The 18,106-nt window shown below is 40.1% G+C and overlaps 1 protein-coding gene across 3 annotated transcripts in view; it reads left to right on the forward strand.

Moving 5' to 3' along the window:
* The window catches only part of Rngtt (RNA guanylyltransferase and 5'-phosphatase), a 225,192-nt gene extending 207,362 nt beyond the window's left edge, over window positions 1–17,830 (forward strand). For 2 of the 3 annotated variants that reach the window (XM_051161338.1, XM_051161346.1), the window contains 2 exons: window positions 14,719–14,842; window positions 16,041–17,830. In XM_051161338.1, the coding sequence (XP_051017295.1) occupies window positions 14,719–14,842; window positions 16,041–16,204 (288 nt within the window). In that variant the 3' untranslated portion in view covers window positions 16,205–17,830. The remainder of the gene's footprint in view (window positions 1–14,718; window positions 14,843–16,040) is intronic. The other variant, XM_051161361.1, reaches the window with a different exon arrangement.
* Window positions 17,831–18,106: the final 276 nt, after the last annotated feature.

An 18,106-nucleotide genomic window follows, 5' to 3' on the forward strand; every position in this document is an offset into this window, starting at 1 on the left:
TAATGGCTTGTCATTTGGTCTAAAATTCAAACAAAAGCTTTGCAGCTGTGAGATGTAGCCCATTTTAAAATTAACCTATTGTAAATCCTTAATGACTGAGAAATCCTGTAATTTGCTATGATTTCTGGCAGTGCTGCATGCAGAATAGCAAGCAGTAGCAATGACACAGGTCAGAATGACACACACTTGGGAAGAGAAGGAAAAGTTCAGGCAGCATATAGTGTGCTGACCTTCCTCAGTCACTCATCAGTTCACTTCATGCCTATGGACTTTCCCAAGTAAAATGTTATTTTTGGAAGGAATTGGTTAATAGAGTTTATTATGCCAGAAGTAAAATTGTTCATAAATGTTTTCTGCCTTTGCTTTCTCCGATATCTTTTTCAGTATAAGAGTTTTCAATATAAGAACTTAGATTCCTGGAAGGAAAAAAAAAAGAGCACAAATTTTTGATGCACAAAGTCCTTGAATTTATTTTATTTGCCCACTTATTTTCAGTGCTACAAATCAAACCCAGGCTCTCAAGCACTTTAGGCACTACTTTACCACTGAGCCATATCCTTAGTTCTAAATTATAACTTTGACAATAAAACAAGTTAGCTCTGTCCTTATACAATTTATATAAATTCTCTGGCTTCAGATTTTGGATCTAGAATTCCTGGATTTTATACAGTAAAAGTTAAATATGATATTAAAGAATATTGTAGGCACAGTATGTTTCTTCACTGCTCACTATCTATTAAACACTTACTAAATTACTCAGTTCTTGGTGCCTGTTTCTCTGTGTGTAAAATGAGGCCACTAATAATACCTACTGCCTAGACAAAACTTTGTACAGTGCTCAGTGCCAGTGAAAGGATTAGCAGTAATTATTAGTCATTCCAGTGGACAGATAAGTCAACAACGAATAGCTCATATACAGATAATGATGTACAGTGCAGCTGAAAAGTCTAAGGTGCACTGTGATCATCTATAGACGTTAGAACACTATAAGCCATTGACCAAGGATATGGTTAAATTTACATGTGTTTTTAATTAGTAAAAGAATTTTTTTGTTTTAGTTCACATGAAGATTTGTTTAATAAATCAGCTTCTTGATGTGCAGTTTTGTGAGTTTAGATATATGCAATATAAGTATACAGCTGCCACTGAATTCAGCATGCAGAGCTGTTGCCCCTTTGTGTGGAATTCTCACAAGATGCCCCCTTGCGCTGGTTCGCCTCTCTTTCTTTGCCCCATGGCCACTGATGTATTTCCGTAGCTGTTTTTCCCACCATGCCCTGGGAAATAGCTTGTAGAGCATCTTTGTTGGAATTGTACACATTGCATTTGAAATTGACCCATGTTATTTTACTTACCAGTAAGTCTGGTTTCTTGGTAGCATTTTATTGGACAGCTTTACTGTAGTTTATCTGTTCACCAGTTGAAGGGCATGTGTACTCTTTCCTGTGTTGTGCTGTGCTAAGCTTGTGTTGTGTTTGTGATATGCTGTGATACACTTTGGTTTTAAGATAGAGCCTTCTAGTCCAGACTGACCATGGCCTTACTGTGTAGCATAGGATGGCCCTAACTCATGCTCCTCCTTTCTCTATTTATCAAATGCTAGGATTACAGGCATGTGCACCATGCCAGGCTTGCTTGCTATTTAAAATGATTAATTTTACAAATCTACTTAAATCTTGGGTAATTCCTAAGAGTGAGGTTGTCGGTTCTTGTGGTAAATGTGAGTTGGATAAAGCAACTGCCAAATTATTTTCCAAAGTGATTATACCATTTGACATTTCCTGCCTCTGATATCTTAGCACTCATTTGAATTGCTTATGTGTAGTCCTTCATATCATTAGTAGGTACTAATAGAGCAATACCACAAATTTGTGATTGCTGGGCCTGTGTGTTAAGCCTTGAGGTCAGTATCACTTCTCTATCTTTGTTCTTTTAAAAAATGTCATTATTCTAGTTCCTTTGGCTTTTCATATAAAATTCATTTAAAATTGGGTTGTCAGTGTCTATAACTAATAATTCTAATTAGGCATGGTGCCATATCCTGAAGTCCTACCACTTAGAGGCTGAGACAGGAAAATCATCAAGTTCAAGCCCAGCCCGAGCTTCATAGTAAGACCCTGTATTTAGGAAAATAAAAACTCTGCTCAGCTTTTCCTTGTGTGGTTGTGTTGAATTTGTAGATCATTTTGGGAAGAGTAATGTCAACATATTGGATCTTTCAACCTGTAAATACTTTCTTTCATTGGTATTTTGTAATTGACAGTATATAGAGGCTACAAATTTAAGTCTTGCTATCTTTTTTTGAGTTGGGTCTTAGCTGTGTAGTTCAGGCCAGACTCAAGCTTGCAGAGACCCTCTTGCTTCAGCCTCCTGAATAGCAGGGGTTACAGGTCTCTACTCCTGTGCCCAGCTGAGTTTTTAAGATTTATATAAAGTAAATCTAGCTTTGTGTAAAAGTTGATGGGGTGGGGAGACCATTTGTGAGGCAGAGGTGTCTAGAACTATGAATTTTTTAAAAAAGACAGAATAAATAGACAACAAATTTTGTACATAGAATTAATAAACTCTCTAATAGATTGAATATAAGGAAAAATGAAGAGGAAGAATCAGAACACCTGACTTTCCATCATGAACTGGGTGAATAATGTTGCCATTTTTTAAAAAAGGGACAAGAAGAAATAGATTTGGAAAAAGATGACAAGTTGAATGTGGTATATTTAAGTCTTTGGAATATTCAAATCAAGTGTGAAATAGAGGTGGCATCTATGTCTCTATGGTAGAGCAATTAGCAAGCTTGAGGTCCTAGGTTTTATCTTTATCACAAAGGAAATCAAAACAAAAAAATGATATCAAATAGGCAACTAGAATATGTAAGCATATGAAATATAGGCTTTAAGAAGTTTGAGACTGTGTCAGATCTATGTGGAACCCCTCAAAGGCTCATAGTTGACCTCTCTCGTACACATATGCACACCCTGAGCTGTCTTCCTTTTGATTTTTTAGTATGCTAAGATTCTATAAGCTTTTACCATAGATCTTTGGACAGATCCATTGCTCATCACTGATTTGAAGCATGCTTTTCCTTTTCCCAGTCCATTCCTGTATGTCTTAGTTAACTTTTCTATTACCATGACAAAACATCGTCAGCAAGGCATCTTATAAAATAATGCATTTAACTTGAGGGGAGGAAAGGAGGAAGGGCTCACTTTTTCATAGAGTCAGAGTCTGTCTTAGGGTTTTTATTGCTGTGAAGAGACACCATGACCACAATGGCAGCTCTTTTAAAGGAAAACACTTATTTGAGACAAGTTTACAGGTTCAGAAGTTTAGTTCACTATCATCATGGTGGGGAGCATGGAGGCATACAGGCAGACATGATGCTGGGAGAGTAGCTGGCCACAGGATCTGCAGGCCACAGGAAATGAGAGAAAATGGGCCTGGCTTGAGTTCCTGAAACCCCATAGCCCCACCCCAATGGCACAATTCCTCCAACAAGGCCACACCTACTCCAAACAAGGCCAAACCTCCTAATGCTGCTCCTAATGCTGCTCCCTAAGCATTCAAATACATGACGCTATGGGAGCCAGTCTTACACAAACCGTCACAGAGTCCGTGACCATTGTGGCAGGGAACATGGCAACAGGCAGGCAGGCATGGTGCTGGAGCAGTAACTAAAGCTTACGTCTCATCCACAAGGACAAGGCAGAGAGGGCTAATTGGGAATGCCATGGATTTTTTTTTTTTTTTAAGCCTCAAAGCCCAGCTAGAGTGACACACCACCCAATCCTTTTCACACGGTTCCACCAACTGTGGACCAAGCATTCAAATATATGAGCCTATGGGGGCTATTTTTATTCAAACCAATACAATCTATAAGTCTTCTTCCCTTTCTTCTTGTCTTCTATGAGCTGGATTCTTAGCTTGGCTTAAACATCTCTTCAGACTGTCCCACCGAAAATTAGGCACCTCCTTCCCTGGATTAGAGTGTCTTGCACAGTCTGATTTTTTTTTCATAGACTTTGTCATAACTTTTGCCATAATTTTTAATTGTTTGCTTGTTCATTGTTTTTCTTTCATACTAGACTATGTTCCAGAAAGGAAGGATCGTGTTTGCTATATTCACTGTTGTTACTAAATCATAATTTGTGCTCAGTCATAATTGCAAGATGAATTAAAAGCTAGGTCTCAATTACTGAACACCTCTATGGTGCAGAGTGTTAACTGACATAGAGAATTGGCCCAGGACAGATGCACTGTGTGCTTACTGTGACGGTGGCTTCTATAGTTGATCTAACGCTGGCTTCCACCTTGTACTTCCAGGAGCCTTTGTGCTGAGCTCAGCAATGGTGTCCATGTTTGTAAATCAAGTAGATGTATGTCTGACCCTCAACACTGCCTTACACATTAAAACCCACCTCTTCAGAACACTTCTCTCTCCAGGCACCTGCAGTGTTCCTGCTGTCCTTCTCTCTCTAGGCACGTGCAGTGTTCCTGCTGTCCTTCTCTTGCCCCTCCCTCTGTGCTTGCTGCCACACCCTCCATGCTGACTTCTCTTAAGTCTATATTAGGTTCTTTCCTTTCTTTACCAGCTTCATTTATCTGTGTACTAAACACCACCTCTCGGTATTTATGTTTTTCTAATTCTTCCCCAAAAGTTCCACCAACTGGAGACCAAGTAAATGTTCAAATATATGAATCTATGAATCAAGCTATCATGGCCATTTAAAATTCAGATAGATGAGAAAGAGAAATTTTTTAAGGTTTTTAAAATGTTTTTTTGTTTGTTTGTTTGTTTGTTTCCTACTTTGGACCCTCACTTTCAGGTTTCCATAATTTTTGGAGCCATTCTAAGACAAGGCTATCAAAGGCTTTTCAGTACCTGTGTAAGATAGTAATCCAGTGATCCCAGTGTGGTGCCTTGTACCTCTTCTAAGGAGATTAAGGCAGGGCCATCTCTGTAGTTACATAGTGAGCTATAGACAAGCATGGACCAGAGCGGGAGGGGCAGATGGAGAGAGATTGAGAGAGCGATGTGATTTTTTGTGATTGTGGTTCAGATACTAATTGCTGATTTCTAATGTTTGACATATACCAGATGCTCAATGAATAAATTTACAAAAGCAAGTGATCCAGTCTAAGAATGGTTTATAGTGCCTGGCCTGTATGTAAAGAGACGCCTCCATCTCTGCCTGCCCTCTGCATGTTCCTCCTGCCGTCAACAGTGGGAAAGCCTGTGCTGCCTGGCCTCCACCCGAGGCAGTCAGCAGCAGAGAGTACAAATGTGCAGTGTGTGCCTGTATGGGAATACCAAAGCTGACAGCTTTTACAGCAGGAAGGAGCAGGGAAGCTGAACAGGCTTAAAGATTGTTCTGTGGCTTTTTTACTTGCTTGTTTGTTATGTAATGTGCTGGTACCAGAAGGGGACTGCAGATACCCTGAATCTGGAGTTATAAGTAGTTGTGAGCCATCTGATACAGGTGCTGGAAACTGAACTCCATTCCTCTGCAAGAGCAGCAGGCACTCTTCACTGCTGCCCAGGTTACTCTCTTCTTCCCTGCTTTGGAATACATGGTAGGTTCTCACCTGTGGAACTACACCCTAGCCTTGGTTTACTTTTGCCAGCTGCCAATAGTCCCAGCGGATTGAGGAGGTGGGGCTTATGACCTTTGACATTTAGTAAGCCCTGTTGTAGAGCCAGTACTGGGGCAAGAAGGGAAGAGTGATCTAGACGAAGGGATGGGATATCATCCTCTGCTAGGACCGCTGTGCTCAAATAGCATTTGTTACTGCTTTATGCACTGCCTTCCCTCACATTCTGTGTGTCAGTTGATGTGTAGAGTTAAAGATTTGGCATGTGGAAAAAGATAAAGGTAAGTAATTGAAGGTGGAAGTTACCACACTTTACTTACATTTTGATTGACACTAAACTTCTAAGTCTAAAGAAATAACTAACATATGGGGCACCAGAGTTCATGTCAGAGTTCGTCCCCGCTCTCCGCATAACTATAGAGAATGTTCTGTTCATTGGGTAGATCAAAGCAAAGGTTAGATGTTTACTACTTTTTGTCCTTGGTTAGTGCAATTTGACCACTTCCCCTTGGTGTGGAGGCCTGATGGCACTCAAAGAAAGAATAAGCAGGCTACCAAGATGAGCCTATGACCACATAGTGGGGGAGGAGGTCCCCCTTGGTCTTAGACCTAGGGGAGGGGAATAGGGTGAAAACAGGAGGGAGGGAGGAACGGGAGGATACCAGTGATGGGATAACAATTGAGTTGTAATATGAGTAAATTAATTAAATTTAAGAAAACATGGAAAAAACCAAAATACTTAACAGTCCTACATGTTCAACAGATAGATGTAGATAGATAAATATTTGTGTTATGGCAGCATAACATGTATTGAAATAACTTCTCAAGCCTTGGAATCAAATACCAATATCCTCATATCCTATTCTACATTTTTTTTTTCATATAGTTCTTTTTTTTTTTTAATCAAAATAATTGCTAACAACTCAGTTTTGCAAAGAGGTACTAATACATCAAGGACCCTTGATACAAAATTCTGTATTTTTCTGAGGAATAATTCACATGGTTGCATTACATCAAGCATGTGTCATGGTGCTTCCCTAAAACATTAAAACATAACAGCTGCACTGTATCCCTGCAGCCTCCTGTAAGTGCTGCAAGTCCCCCCCACTCCTCCAGCACTGCAGCCCCTGTGGCTGACTGCAGCCTTCGTGTGCTTTCCTGGAAGTTTATGCATCTTCTCTTGGTCTTCACTGTAGTTGGAAACTGAGGATTTGTCTTCCGATTAACTGCTTGCCTCTTGGGGGTTTTTTCAAAAGCTAGCCTGATCATTATTATCTTTTGGTTTGGTTTTGGGCTTGGGTTTTTTGTTTGTTTGGTTTGGTTTTGGTTCTTTCGAGACAGGGTTTCTCTGTGCAGCACTGGCCGTCCTGGACTCACTTTGTAGACCAGGCTAGCCTCGAATTTAAAGAGATCCACCGGCCTCTGCCTCCCCGAGTGCTGGGATTACAGGTGTGCACCACTGCGCTCTGCTATATTTTAAGTTTTTATTATGAAAAAAAATATAGTTAAACAATGTAGTACAGAAACATTGAATATTAGCAAATATAGAGAAGAAAATAAAAGACACCACTGCTATCATGTTGCAGTTGACCTCTCCAATGATTTTATATACCAGTTGGTTACATTTTCAATAGTGAACATGCTTTGAGTTTATTGAAAAGTATTAAAGTGTAGTTTAATGTGAATTTCATACCCTCAAGTTGTAATTTGTGTATAATGACTTCAGGACAAACAATAGAATTTATAACTTCTTGCTCTTCGATTGTCTACTCTGGTAGACAATTTTACTCTTAAGGCCTGGTGAGGATACATTCCCAGCTGTTGTGTTGCTACCTAACAAGTGCAGAGGTCACACTTAAATGCAGTTCAGTGTAGAGGCCCAAGTGACAGTAGATACTAGCAGAGGCCCAAAGGTTCTGGCCTCTTAAAGCAGTAGCTTGCAGGTGTCTTCCTTCCTCCAGCAGATATGTGTCTTTTGTAAAAGCAATCACGGCCCTACTCTTAATAAAGTAGTTCTTAAAGGAAATCAGCTTCATTCAGTTCCCTCGACACCACATGAAAAGCCTATCATTTCGTTTCTGAGTTTTTATTCTTTCTGACTATAAATACTAAAAAGTAAATGAAAATCATAAAACCAAGATTTTTTAGTTAATTTTCTTCACATGCTTTTTAAAATTTTTCCTTAGTCATGTTATATAGGTAAAACTTAAATTATCAAGAAGTAGAGTTACATCTTTAGAAAAGAAAAAGTAACCATTTTAGTTTAACTCCACTAAAGGTGGTAGATAGCCTCCAAGCACAAACTAGAACTACATTGGCAGTGCTCCTCCCATGTCCTTGACCTTTCTTCTCTCTCTAACTGTAAATGTTGTTTTTATTTCCCCAGAAGAGGGGATGACATAAGAGCGATTCCCAAGCCTTTCTAGCCCCTTCTGAATCCTCTCCTCAAACTAATTCTGGCAGTGTGTTTTGTCTTCTGGCTGCTTCTCATTCTCTGGCTCCTTCTGTCTTCACCCATGTCTAGCTTGTTCTCTCTGCAAGTTGTCTCTGTAAAACTGACCAGGTAAGAAATCCCCCCCCCTCTCTCCCTCCCTCCCTCCTTCCCTCCTTCTCTCCCTCCTGCACTACTCTTAAGTAGCCTCTCTTTCCTTTCCTGTTCTTATGAGAGTTGGGCATATCCTGTGTCTGACTTATCCTGTCAAATATTTCTCTGATTCATCACTTTGTCTGCTCCTCAATTAAACATTACTTTCAAACATGGCTGCTTTCTTCTATAAATTCAACTTCCCTCCATTGTTTGGGAAGGTATATACTAAGGGCATAGCTGTATTTCAGCCAGATCATACTGTAATCCAGACTATGTCTGCAGATAACATAGACCCAGAAGGTCTTTGGATATGATTCCTTGCCAGAGCAGACATGTTGCTGGACCTGGGTCTGATTCCTAGTACCCACATGGTGGATCACAACCCTCTGTAACTTCAATTACAGGAGATCTGACTCCATTTTTTTTTTTTTTTTTTTTTTAATCTTTGCTGGCACCAAGCATACAAGTGATACACAGAGACAAACATTCAGGCAAAACATCCATACATATGAAGTTTAAAAATAAGTAAAATAGGGCTAGAGAGATGGCTCAGCGGTTGGGAGCACTGACTGTTCTTCCAGAGGAGCCGGGTTCAATTCCCAGCACCCACATGGCAACTCACAACTGTCTGTAACTCCAAAATCTGACACCCGTAGACATACAATGCACATAAAATAAAAATAAATTAAAAAAAAATAAGTAAAATAAATGAACACTACATATTCTTTAAGGCCCTTTTTCAAGAAGTAGACTTTTATTTCCTTTTCTGAAGTCAGACTAGACACATGACTCACAGCAATCAATAGAGTACTGAAAGAAGAAACCTTACAAATAACCTCCTTGACTAAGTAATCAGACATACTGTCACTAGTGGTACAGTGAACTAGTATAGAGCAGTAAGACCAGAAGGGCACTCCTTGCCACACCCAGAAATTCTTTATCATGAGAAAACACCGGGGGAAAAAATTCTAATTTGAGCATCATTCTTGAAATATCTCAGTGGTACTCTTAAGTGTCCAGGGACGTGGATGTGGTGGCTCATGCTTCCCTGTAATCCTGTGCTTGAGAGGACTAATGTGGAAAGGGTACCTGACACAAGGCCAGCCTGAGTTCCAGATCCAGATAGAAAGATGGACACCTGAGGACAGAGAATAAGTAAGTAAGTGAGTGAATGAATGAACAAACAAGTAGGAAAAATACCCAAGGACTGTCTGAGTAATTGCCACAGGCTAGAAGAAACTAGAATATGGCAATTAAATTCAAGTGGCTTCCACATGAAATTCAAGCCCAGGAATTTCAAACAACATAGAAATTCTGATAGTCTTTAGTTTATGCTATATCAGTGTTAACTTCTTTTAGAGTTGGTAGCTATACTCTGATCAATAAAATATAAATGTTAACAGAAAGTGGCAGAAGAAAATAGGAAATACTTTTCTTTCAATCTTACATCTTTCCAAATTAAATGTTAAAAAAAAGAAGAAACTCCTAATAGCTTTTATTGTGTGTAGGTATTTTGGTTTTGTTGTTGTTAATGGCTTCAGAGTAAACAGAAGCCTGTCTCTAAGATGTTCACTTGATATGGCCACCCAGCAGAGCAGCTAGCTGCAGGCCTCTGTTGTACCACCACAAATAGAACTATTTTCATCCACTTTCTGCAAGTTGCCAACATTTAGCATGGCCTGTGTGAGTTGGTAGTGTGATCCTATTCAGATTATTAAATAAACTCAATATAATAGTGAACATAGTGTGAAATTCTAATTTATAAATATTGAAGCATTCATTAACTCAGGTACCCTTTCTACCTACAGGGGTCCTCTTTTGGTCAGTGATACTATGTAATTGTCTTAAGATGAATATGGATACTAAAATTAACTCACTCTTCTGTACCCCATTATTTTCTTATGTGACCATTATTGAAAACTTTAGTTTGTGCACATATGAGGGATGTTTTTTACCAGTTAAATATATTTACCACACAATCAAATATATACCTTGCAACCTGCCTGTGGCGGGAACGCAATGTGGAACCAATGAAGAACACCATTTCTTGTTGAATATGGGCATGAACTTAAGTTAGTCATGGCAAGTGTATGCATTTTCTGGAAAAATTTTCCCAAATTGCTAATATTTGGCCAAGAGCTACAACATAGTTAATAATACTGCTGAAGTCTGATACTGAGCACACAAGAGTGATGAGTTGTGTGATACTTAACTTACAGTTGCTAGCCAGTAACTAGCTTGTTAGTCAGCATGCTTCTAAAGTGCCAAAGATGTAATTTGGTTGACAGCTGTTTTCAGAGTGTACCTTTTCATGCCAGCATGATTCTCTTTAGTGTTTACTTGTAAAGTTGCTTAAAGAAAAGAAGCAGTGTTTCTTGTTAAAAGAAATAAAAGGAGATACAAATAAAGGAAAAGCTGTTGAATGCTATCAGTCTATCCATAGAACTTACAGCAATCTTGAGAAGCTGTGTAACCTCATCAAAACCCTAACCGTGCCTTTGGCATAAGTAGAAGAGCTGCACTAGAATCTTTATGGTCTCTCAAGAAATTCCAAATAGCTGGAAAATAGCAAAGTTGGAAGGCTCACTCCTGGCTTTCTCTGCAGAACTGCAGTGGTTTAAATAGCATGCTTCATCTCTGACACAAACAAGTAGATCACAGGAACTAGTGAAATAGCCCCCCCATCCCCCCTCCCGCCAAGGCAGACTTGCTAGCACACACCTGTGACCTCATAGTACATGGGAGAGTAAGACTGGAAAATCATGAATTTGAGGGCGTGCTGAGCTATATAGGAAGCCTCTATCTCAAACAATAGCAAAAACAACTAGAGCAGTCAGTGGACTAGAGCCCAGAAATAAGTCCTTGGCATACAGACAGGGTATTCCACAGAGGCTGCAAGATTACACCGCAGGGAAAGATCATGGAACCTGCCCCATATGTGCAAGACATTAACTCCAAAATTGACTAAAACTGAAGCATAAGACCTTAAACTATTAAGCCTCAAAGGACTAAAAAACAAAACAAATAAGCAAAACTGAGAACACATTAGGAAAAGATCTAGCTGTAACTTGGTACAGTCAGCAAAATGAAAAATAAACAGGGACATCGAACTTTAAAACTCTGCTTATCATCGGAGCAGAAAGGTGGCTTATAGAATGGTGGAAAAATTACAAATCACCATCTGATGAGAGTTAATGCTCAAACATAAAATTCAATATTAACAAATCCTTGATTAAAATATAGGCAGCCAATTTAAAAAATAAACAAAAAAGTACAAAACAAGTAAAGTGTTTAATGTCATTAAATATTAATGTTTATTAATTTTGCATTCTTTCAGTTGTGCTTTATTATTTCCTATTAAAACAACAAAGAGAGAGAGTGTGTGTGTGTGTGTGTGTGTGTGCGTGCGCAGGTGAATAGACAAAAAGCATGATATGTAGATCGTGAAGTGGAGTCAAGTATGGCAGGTTTTTTCTTGTGTGGACTCCAGCAAGGAAAGACATCAGAGTAAAAGGGAATCTGTTCCGATCTCTTGCCCTATAGTCCATTAGGAGGACAAGGGAAGGGAATGGGAGAAGTGCCTGTGGTCAGATATGTCATGTGCACAAATAAAAACCTCTGGCTGAAACGCATTATTTTTTATAGTTAACATATACTAACGAAAATGTTTTTTAAAGTAGGCAAATGCAGCTGGATATACTGATAAAGGCTTGCAATCCCAGCACTTGGCTAAGGTAGATCACAAGTCTGAGACCAGGATGGACATCAGAAGTTCAAGGCCATCCTAGGCCACAAAGTAGACCCGCTTTCAATACCTACTCCTCAAAAGGCAGAAGGGTTATATTTTCCAGAAAAAAGTGTACAGCCAATGAGCACACACAGTCAGTCACTAACCATAGTACTGTAACATCTGGCGCCTGCCATGATGGCCAGCATCAAAGGATGCACTGTTAGGGATGTGATATGGTTTAACCGTTTTGGATAATAATAGTATGGAAGTTATTTGGAAAATTAAAAGTTGAATCACTCTATGATACAGCAGGCTCACTTTTGGGTATATACCCAAAAGAATTTAAAGCCGGATCTCCAAGTGATATTTATACCCCTATTTTCTTTCTTTCTACATCCTAATCATAGCCCAGTCCCTCCTCTCCTCCTGTTCCCACCCCGCTCCTCCCTCCCCTATTCCTCAGAAAAGGGGCACCCTCTTCCACCCCAGCTCCTCAAGTTACATCAGGACTGAACACATCCTCTTTTCCTGTGGCCTGCTAAAGAGTCCCACCAGGGGGAAATGACCAAAAAGCAGACAACCTGAGGCTATGTTGGAGACAGACCCCACTCCCCTTACTAGGAGACCCATATGAAGCCTGAGCTGCCCATCTGCTACTTTTTTGAAGGAGGTCGGGTCTATGCATGGTTCTTGGTCAGTGCTTCAGTCTCCACAAGCCCCTCTGGGCCCTGGTTAATTGGCTCTGTTGGTCTTCTTGTGGAGTCTATCCATCCCCCATTTTCCCCCAAGACTCCCTACATTTCACTCAGTGTTTGCCTGTGAGTCTTTGCCCATCTGTTTGGATCCACTGCTGCGTAAAGCCTCTCAGAAGACAGCTGTGCTAAGCTTCTGTCTGCAAGCATAACAGAATATCACTAATAGTGTCAAGGATTGGACCTCTCCTATAGGGCGGGTGTTAGGATGGCCAGGTATTGGTTGGACATTCCCTCAATTTCTGCTCTATCTGCTCTGTCTTTATCCCTGCACATCTTGTAGGTAGGGTACATTTTGTGTCAAAGTTTTTGTTGGTGGGTTGTCTAGTTGAAGGGTATTCTCTTCAGTCCCCAGGAGTCTCAGCTAGAGTCACCGCCATATCCTCCCAGAAGCCTGCCCTGTCCTGTGTCACAGAGAATGCCTCCACCCATGGTTTTCTTCTCTCTGCAGGCCCTCTGTCCTCCTACCCCCCTACCCCTTGCCTAGGTTTGATCTCTACTCTCATTTCTTTCTGAGCGCCCTCTCCTACCTTGTTCCCTCTCATCTACCACTTCTGCTGTCTATTCTCTTTCCCCTTCTGAGTGAGATTTACGCATCCTCCCTTGGGTCCTCCTTGTTACTTATCTTCTTTGGGTCTGTACATTGTATGTTTACTAGTCTGGTACTTTCTTCCTATGGCCTAGTACATTACAAAGTCCTTTGATATTTTTAGAGATTAGAAAATGAAGACTTTGAAAGATTTAGAGACTGACTTCTGTTGAACAACTTCTACTTGGCATAACCCAGAAGTGGTGCCTAGATTGAACGAGTTGCCCTGCACGTACACAAAAATGATGAGAAAGGGAGATGGGCTCCTGCTCGCCAGAGGAGTGAGGCTGTACAGAATGGATCATCCCGGCACACAATGGCTGGATTGCTGAACAGCATCGCTTATGTGGGGAAGTCAAGTTTACAGAGCCAGCTCTAAAACATTCTGGGCCTGTTGGACCTGGTTTTGGACTAGTTGTTAGACCTGTTGAAAATGCAAATGAGCCAATCAAAAGCAATGCTCACCTAGAGGGAAGGAAGAGAATATACAAGTTTTTATGAAGACACACCCTGCCTAATCTGAATTGAAAGCAGCTTTCAAAAATTTGCAGCCCTTCATTTTCCTAGGTGATTGTGAATATGTGGGCAGAAAAAGGAGAGCATTTCAAATGATGTCAATGAAGTCTAGTGATTACAATCTACCATATTGTGTGAGAGAGTTGTTAGTTCTGAAGGATGAAGACAGAATTCAGATATTACCATGACTGACATTTGATTGGAAAACTGCAGATAAGCTTAGGTTCCTTTTATGAAAGCCATCCTCCCAGCCTGATGGAATATCTTTTAGACTTCCCATAGTTACCATGGATACTTGGTGGCTTTGATAGAGTATGTTGTAATCCATATTCAATCATCTGAGGTAAAGAAGCCAAGAAACACACCAGCTAAAATCAAAGTAGTTTCCTTTCTAAATTCATACTCTCCGGAAGGATGAAAAGGGAAAATAGCCTAAGGAGTAGGTTTGGATTAGGAAACTGCCTAAAAATTAATAGTTAGGAAGCACATTTACTGAATTTGATCCTTGTTTGTTTTTTATGTAGCCCTTTTATATATAATAGAATTTCTTAGGGTTTGGCATTGAAATGCAGATGGTGAAATCTTTCTGAAAGTTGATGAACCCTAAGCAGTGTACTCAGTGTCTGAAAGCTAGAGAAACAGACAGGATTGAAGGCATTGTCCCCATGGCAACATATTTGCATTTGGCCCAGAAGTGGCTGCTTTCTGCTTAGCTTCTTTTAATTGCTATATATTGACAGCCATTTTCACGACTCTGAAGTGTCAGATACTGAGCATGTGTACTGGGAGTGTGCACCATATCTTCAGGCTTGATTAGACACTTCAGATGACAAAGAGCTCTGCCTGAAGAGTTACTGAGGTGTTTTTGGCATTTCCTAATGTGTCTGTCACATAGTGGAAGCAAAAAGCCTTTCAAATGATTTAAAATATTTTCATCAATTCTCTCTTAAAACAGGTGACAAAAGAACTAAAACAGTATGACAACAAAATTATAGAATGCAAATTTGAGAACAACAGCTGGGTCTTCATGCGACAGAGAATAGACAAAAGTTTCCCTAATGCCTACAACACAGCCATGGGTGAGTATGAGTAGTGGCCATCACGCTAACTACAGAGAAGTTTGATGCTAGAACCCACGTGTACTGTTGATGCTGCCCTGCTTGATGGGCAGATAGGCAGCCTGCACCTTGTTAGCCTCTAGTCTGTTAGAACTTGTCCTCCGTGAGTTGGGGGGCTGCCCTGGGGCCTGAGAGGACAAAAGGGTGGGGTGATGGCTGTATACTAGCTTAACTTGATGAACATCAGCAACAATGAAAGCCATGATAATTTCTGATCTATTCAAAACTATTAAAACCATTGTTTGCCAGATGGTAAGAACTGAATTAGCAAAGGAAAATGTAATTTCCAGCTCCTAAAATAACTTTACAAACAATGGAAAGAAAGTAAATGAAAACCATTTTAAAACAAAAACTGCCCTGCTATCTTTCAGAATGCCTTGGGGATTCAGAATAGTTTGTTGTTTTTATGAAGAACACTACAAATTCATTTGAGTTTACAAGTATACTGAGAGTAGAGATAGGGAAAAAAGTAGATAAAAGGTACACTGGAAGATTAAAGGTCGCTAGATTGTTTATTTGTCTAGTGTTCAGCTGCTGATGGTGATCATGATTATAAGAAGCAGGAAAGAGTAAACAGATAGATGGTACTGTTTCACACTTAGTGGTGGTTTTGGAAGTAGCATCTATGTTCAGATAAGATGAGTTCATTTCATTGTTTTCTCCCACTTCCAAAGATCCAAATAGATAAATAAAATGAAATGTATTGGCTCTAAATTTTAATTACTTAAGAAAAAATGTTTTATTAGGCCATTTTATTGTGTTCTTAAACTAAATGATTATATATATAATAACAATATGAAAACAACAACAATATGGATGGAAGCTGCCATGAAAACTTTGTATCCCTGAATAGCATTGGCTAGTGCTGTTGTATTTCACAGATGCGCATCCTCCTGAGAGGACTTAAACGCTGTAGTGTACTTTCCTGTATAGAAGTGTCATTGAATGTGGATTTTTCATGAGATGTGCCGTACTAGATTAAAATTCCTTAACATTTTTGTTTAAAATTAGTACTTCAACAAAGAGTAACCACTAGAAAAGTGCCTGACCTGCAGCCTGCCTGCCCATTGGTGAAATGCCAGGGTTTCCTGGAGCCACAGCCTGTAGTAGTCAGTTGCCTTAGCTAACTATCTCACATGCTGCCCACCTTTGTCCTCAGCCGTGTGCAATAGCATCTCAAACCCTGTCACCAAGGAGATGCTATTTGAGTTCATTGACAGATGCGCAGCAGCTGCCCAAGGACAGAAGAGAAAGTATCCTCTGGACCCTGACACGGAGCTCATGCCACCCCCACCGCCCAAGAAGCTGCACCGGCCAACCTAGTCCCTGCCTCTGACCTCACACTCGGGAGGAAAGAAGAGAGGGAAGAATGTCGTCGCCTCATTTTCTCAGCCAGAGAAGTTAAAGAGACAAGTGTGGCTTGGTCCTGGCACATGGGGTTTAAGGGAAGGCATGTTGTCAGCCTGTATATACTTGGTACATTTGGTTTCTCAGAACTACAGTACATCATGGACCTAAATATTTTATTTATACCTGAAAATTTCAGCCTTACCTTGTGAAGTCTGCAGATTGAAGTATCCAAAGGTTTAAATCAGATTGAAGTCAATGAAATAGAGGCCTTGTTTGTATGTGAATAGATAACTTTACATTTTACTCATAACTAGCAATCTGAAACTGTGAGCCCATTGTGTTTTTTAGAAGTTGGATTTTAAGTTTTCCTCTTAAAAATGTAGGCAGTGGCATTAGAAATTCCCACGCACTTATCATGGATTTCCTATATTTCTGAATTTTCTATATTCTGAACAATGACAAGGCCAAGTATTATGCACATTAAACAGCTTGGTTTGGCTATACCATTTTGATAAGGTTTTTTTGTTTGTTTGTTTTTATTTTTTGTGAGGGTGGGATATAAAAGTAAAACAGTGACTTAGCTCCATCTTTTTTTGTGAGTTGCATCCTTTCTCTAGAAACTACTTTGAGTATTTTGCCGTTTCTCTTGTTTGAGCCACAGTGTCAGATGTCTAGTGTTCCCATCCTGGCAGTGGCTCAGAGTTACTTTGTGGCACTTACATACAGAGCCCCAGGTCCTTCCTGTGCTGCTGTCCTGGGAACATTGCTTCTTTCAGATACCAGGGCTGCCTCTGCTTTACCTCAGTGGGATCATCACACACCACTCACTGTGAGCTCTGGGAGCGATGGCAAACACAAGCGGTGTTGTGTCACTTCCTCAAACAATGCATCAAAAGCAATGGCAGCTTACTCCTTGTTAGAAGCTGATGTCAACTGAAGGAGGGGTTGTCGCTAGGAAATGCTGTCCTCCCACTGGACAGCAGAGGCACTGCAGAAACTGAACATGGCTGAAGTGAAGATGTCGCTCCCTCGGCTACAGTTGCACCTGTGTTGGGAGACAGCATCTCTGAGATGCGGCTGCATTGCAGTGTTTACTATACATAGTAGGTTAAAGGGCAGCTAATGGTCCCTGCCATTTGTAAAAACTGTTCTGACTGGCTTGTGGGGGAACTCAGAATTAGATACTAGTAAGCAGCTTACTGTATTTATTTTTAGAGACACAGGTTTTAAATGTATGTATTTAAAACAAATTTTCATGATCTGAATTTTATATATGTATAAGCATATATGTGAAAGTATATGCAACAGTGTATATTCTTGTACTGATTCAACCAGAAGTGAAGACCTAGCAGACTGAGTATCTGATGGAATTATTATTTGGCATTGCACAGATTAAACAAAACTGTATTTATATGAATCTGAGTTTTAATGTTTTTAAACAAACTTTACTTCTGCAGTGCTTTTCTATATGGAATACTAGGGCTGTGTTGGAGCTTATGCCTCTGTTGTTCCCAAGTTATGTAATGTGATAGCAAGTTTCTTCAAAATGCAGTTTTAATTTTCCCCCCTAGATTGCTTTTGTACATTTGGGCGTTGAGGGGAAATTGTCAAGGTTCCTTGTGTCTTCTACATGGTGGATCCAAAACTGTCTGTGAAGTACAGACAGCCTAGTGCCTGCTGCCAGGGCCAGTGACTGTCTATGCTATGGTGTGCTCCTAAGTTAGTGTAGAAGCAGAGCCCTTTTACAGATACAGTAACAAACGGTTGCCAGTGCTCTCTAACAGAATTAAAACGTTTATGCCAACTCTACCCGTTTAAGTGAGTTTTGTGAAAGGAGCACTATATAGGACTTACTTTTTTAGCTTATCCTTTCCT

Source organism: Acomys russatus, chromosome 2 (assembly GCF_903995435.1).
Source record: "Acomys russatus chromosome 2, mAcoRus1.1, whole genome shotgun sequence".
NCBI lineage: Eukaryota > Metazoa > Chordata > Mammalia > Rodentia > Muridae > Acomys > Acomys russatus.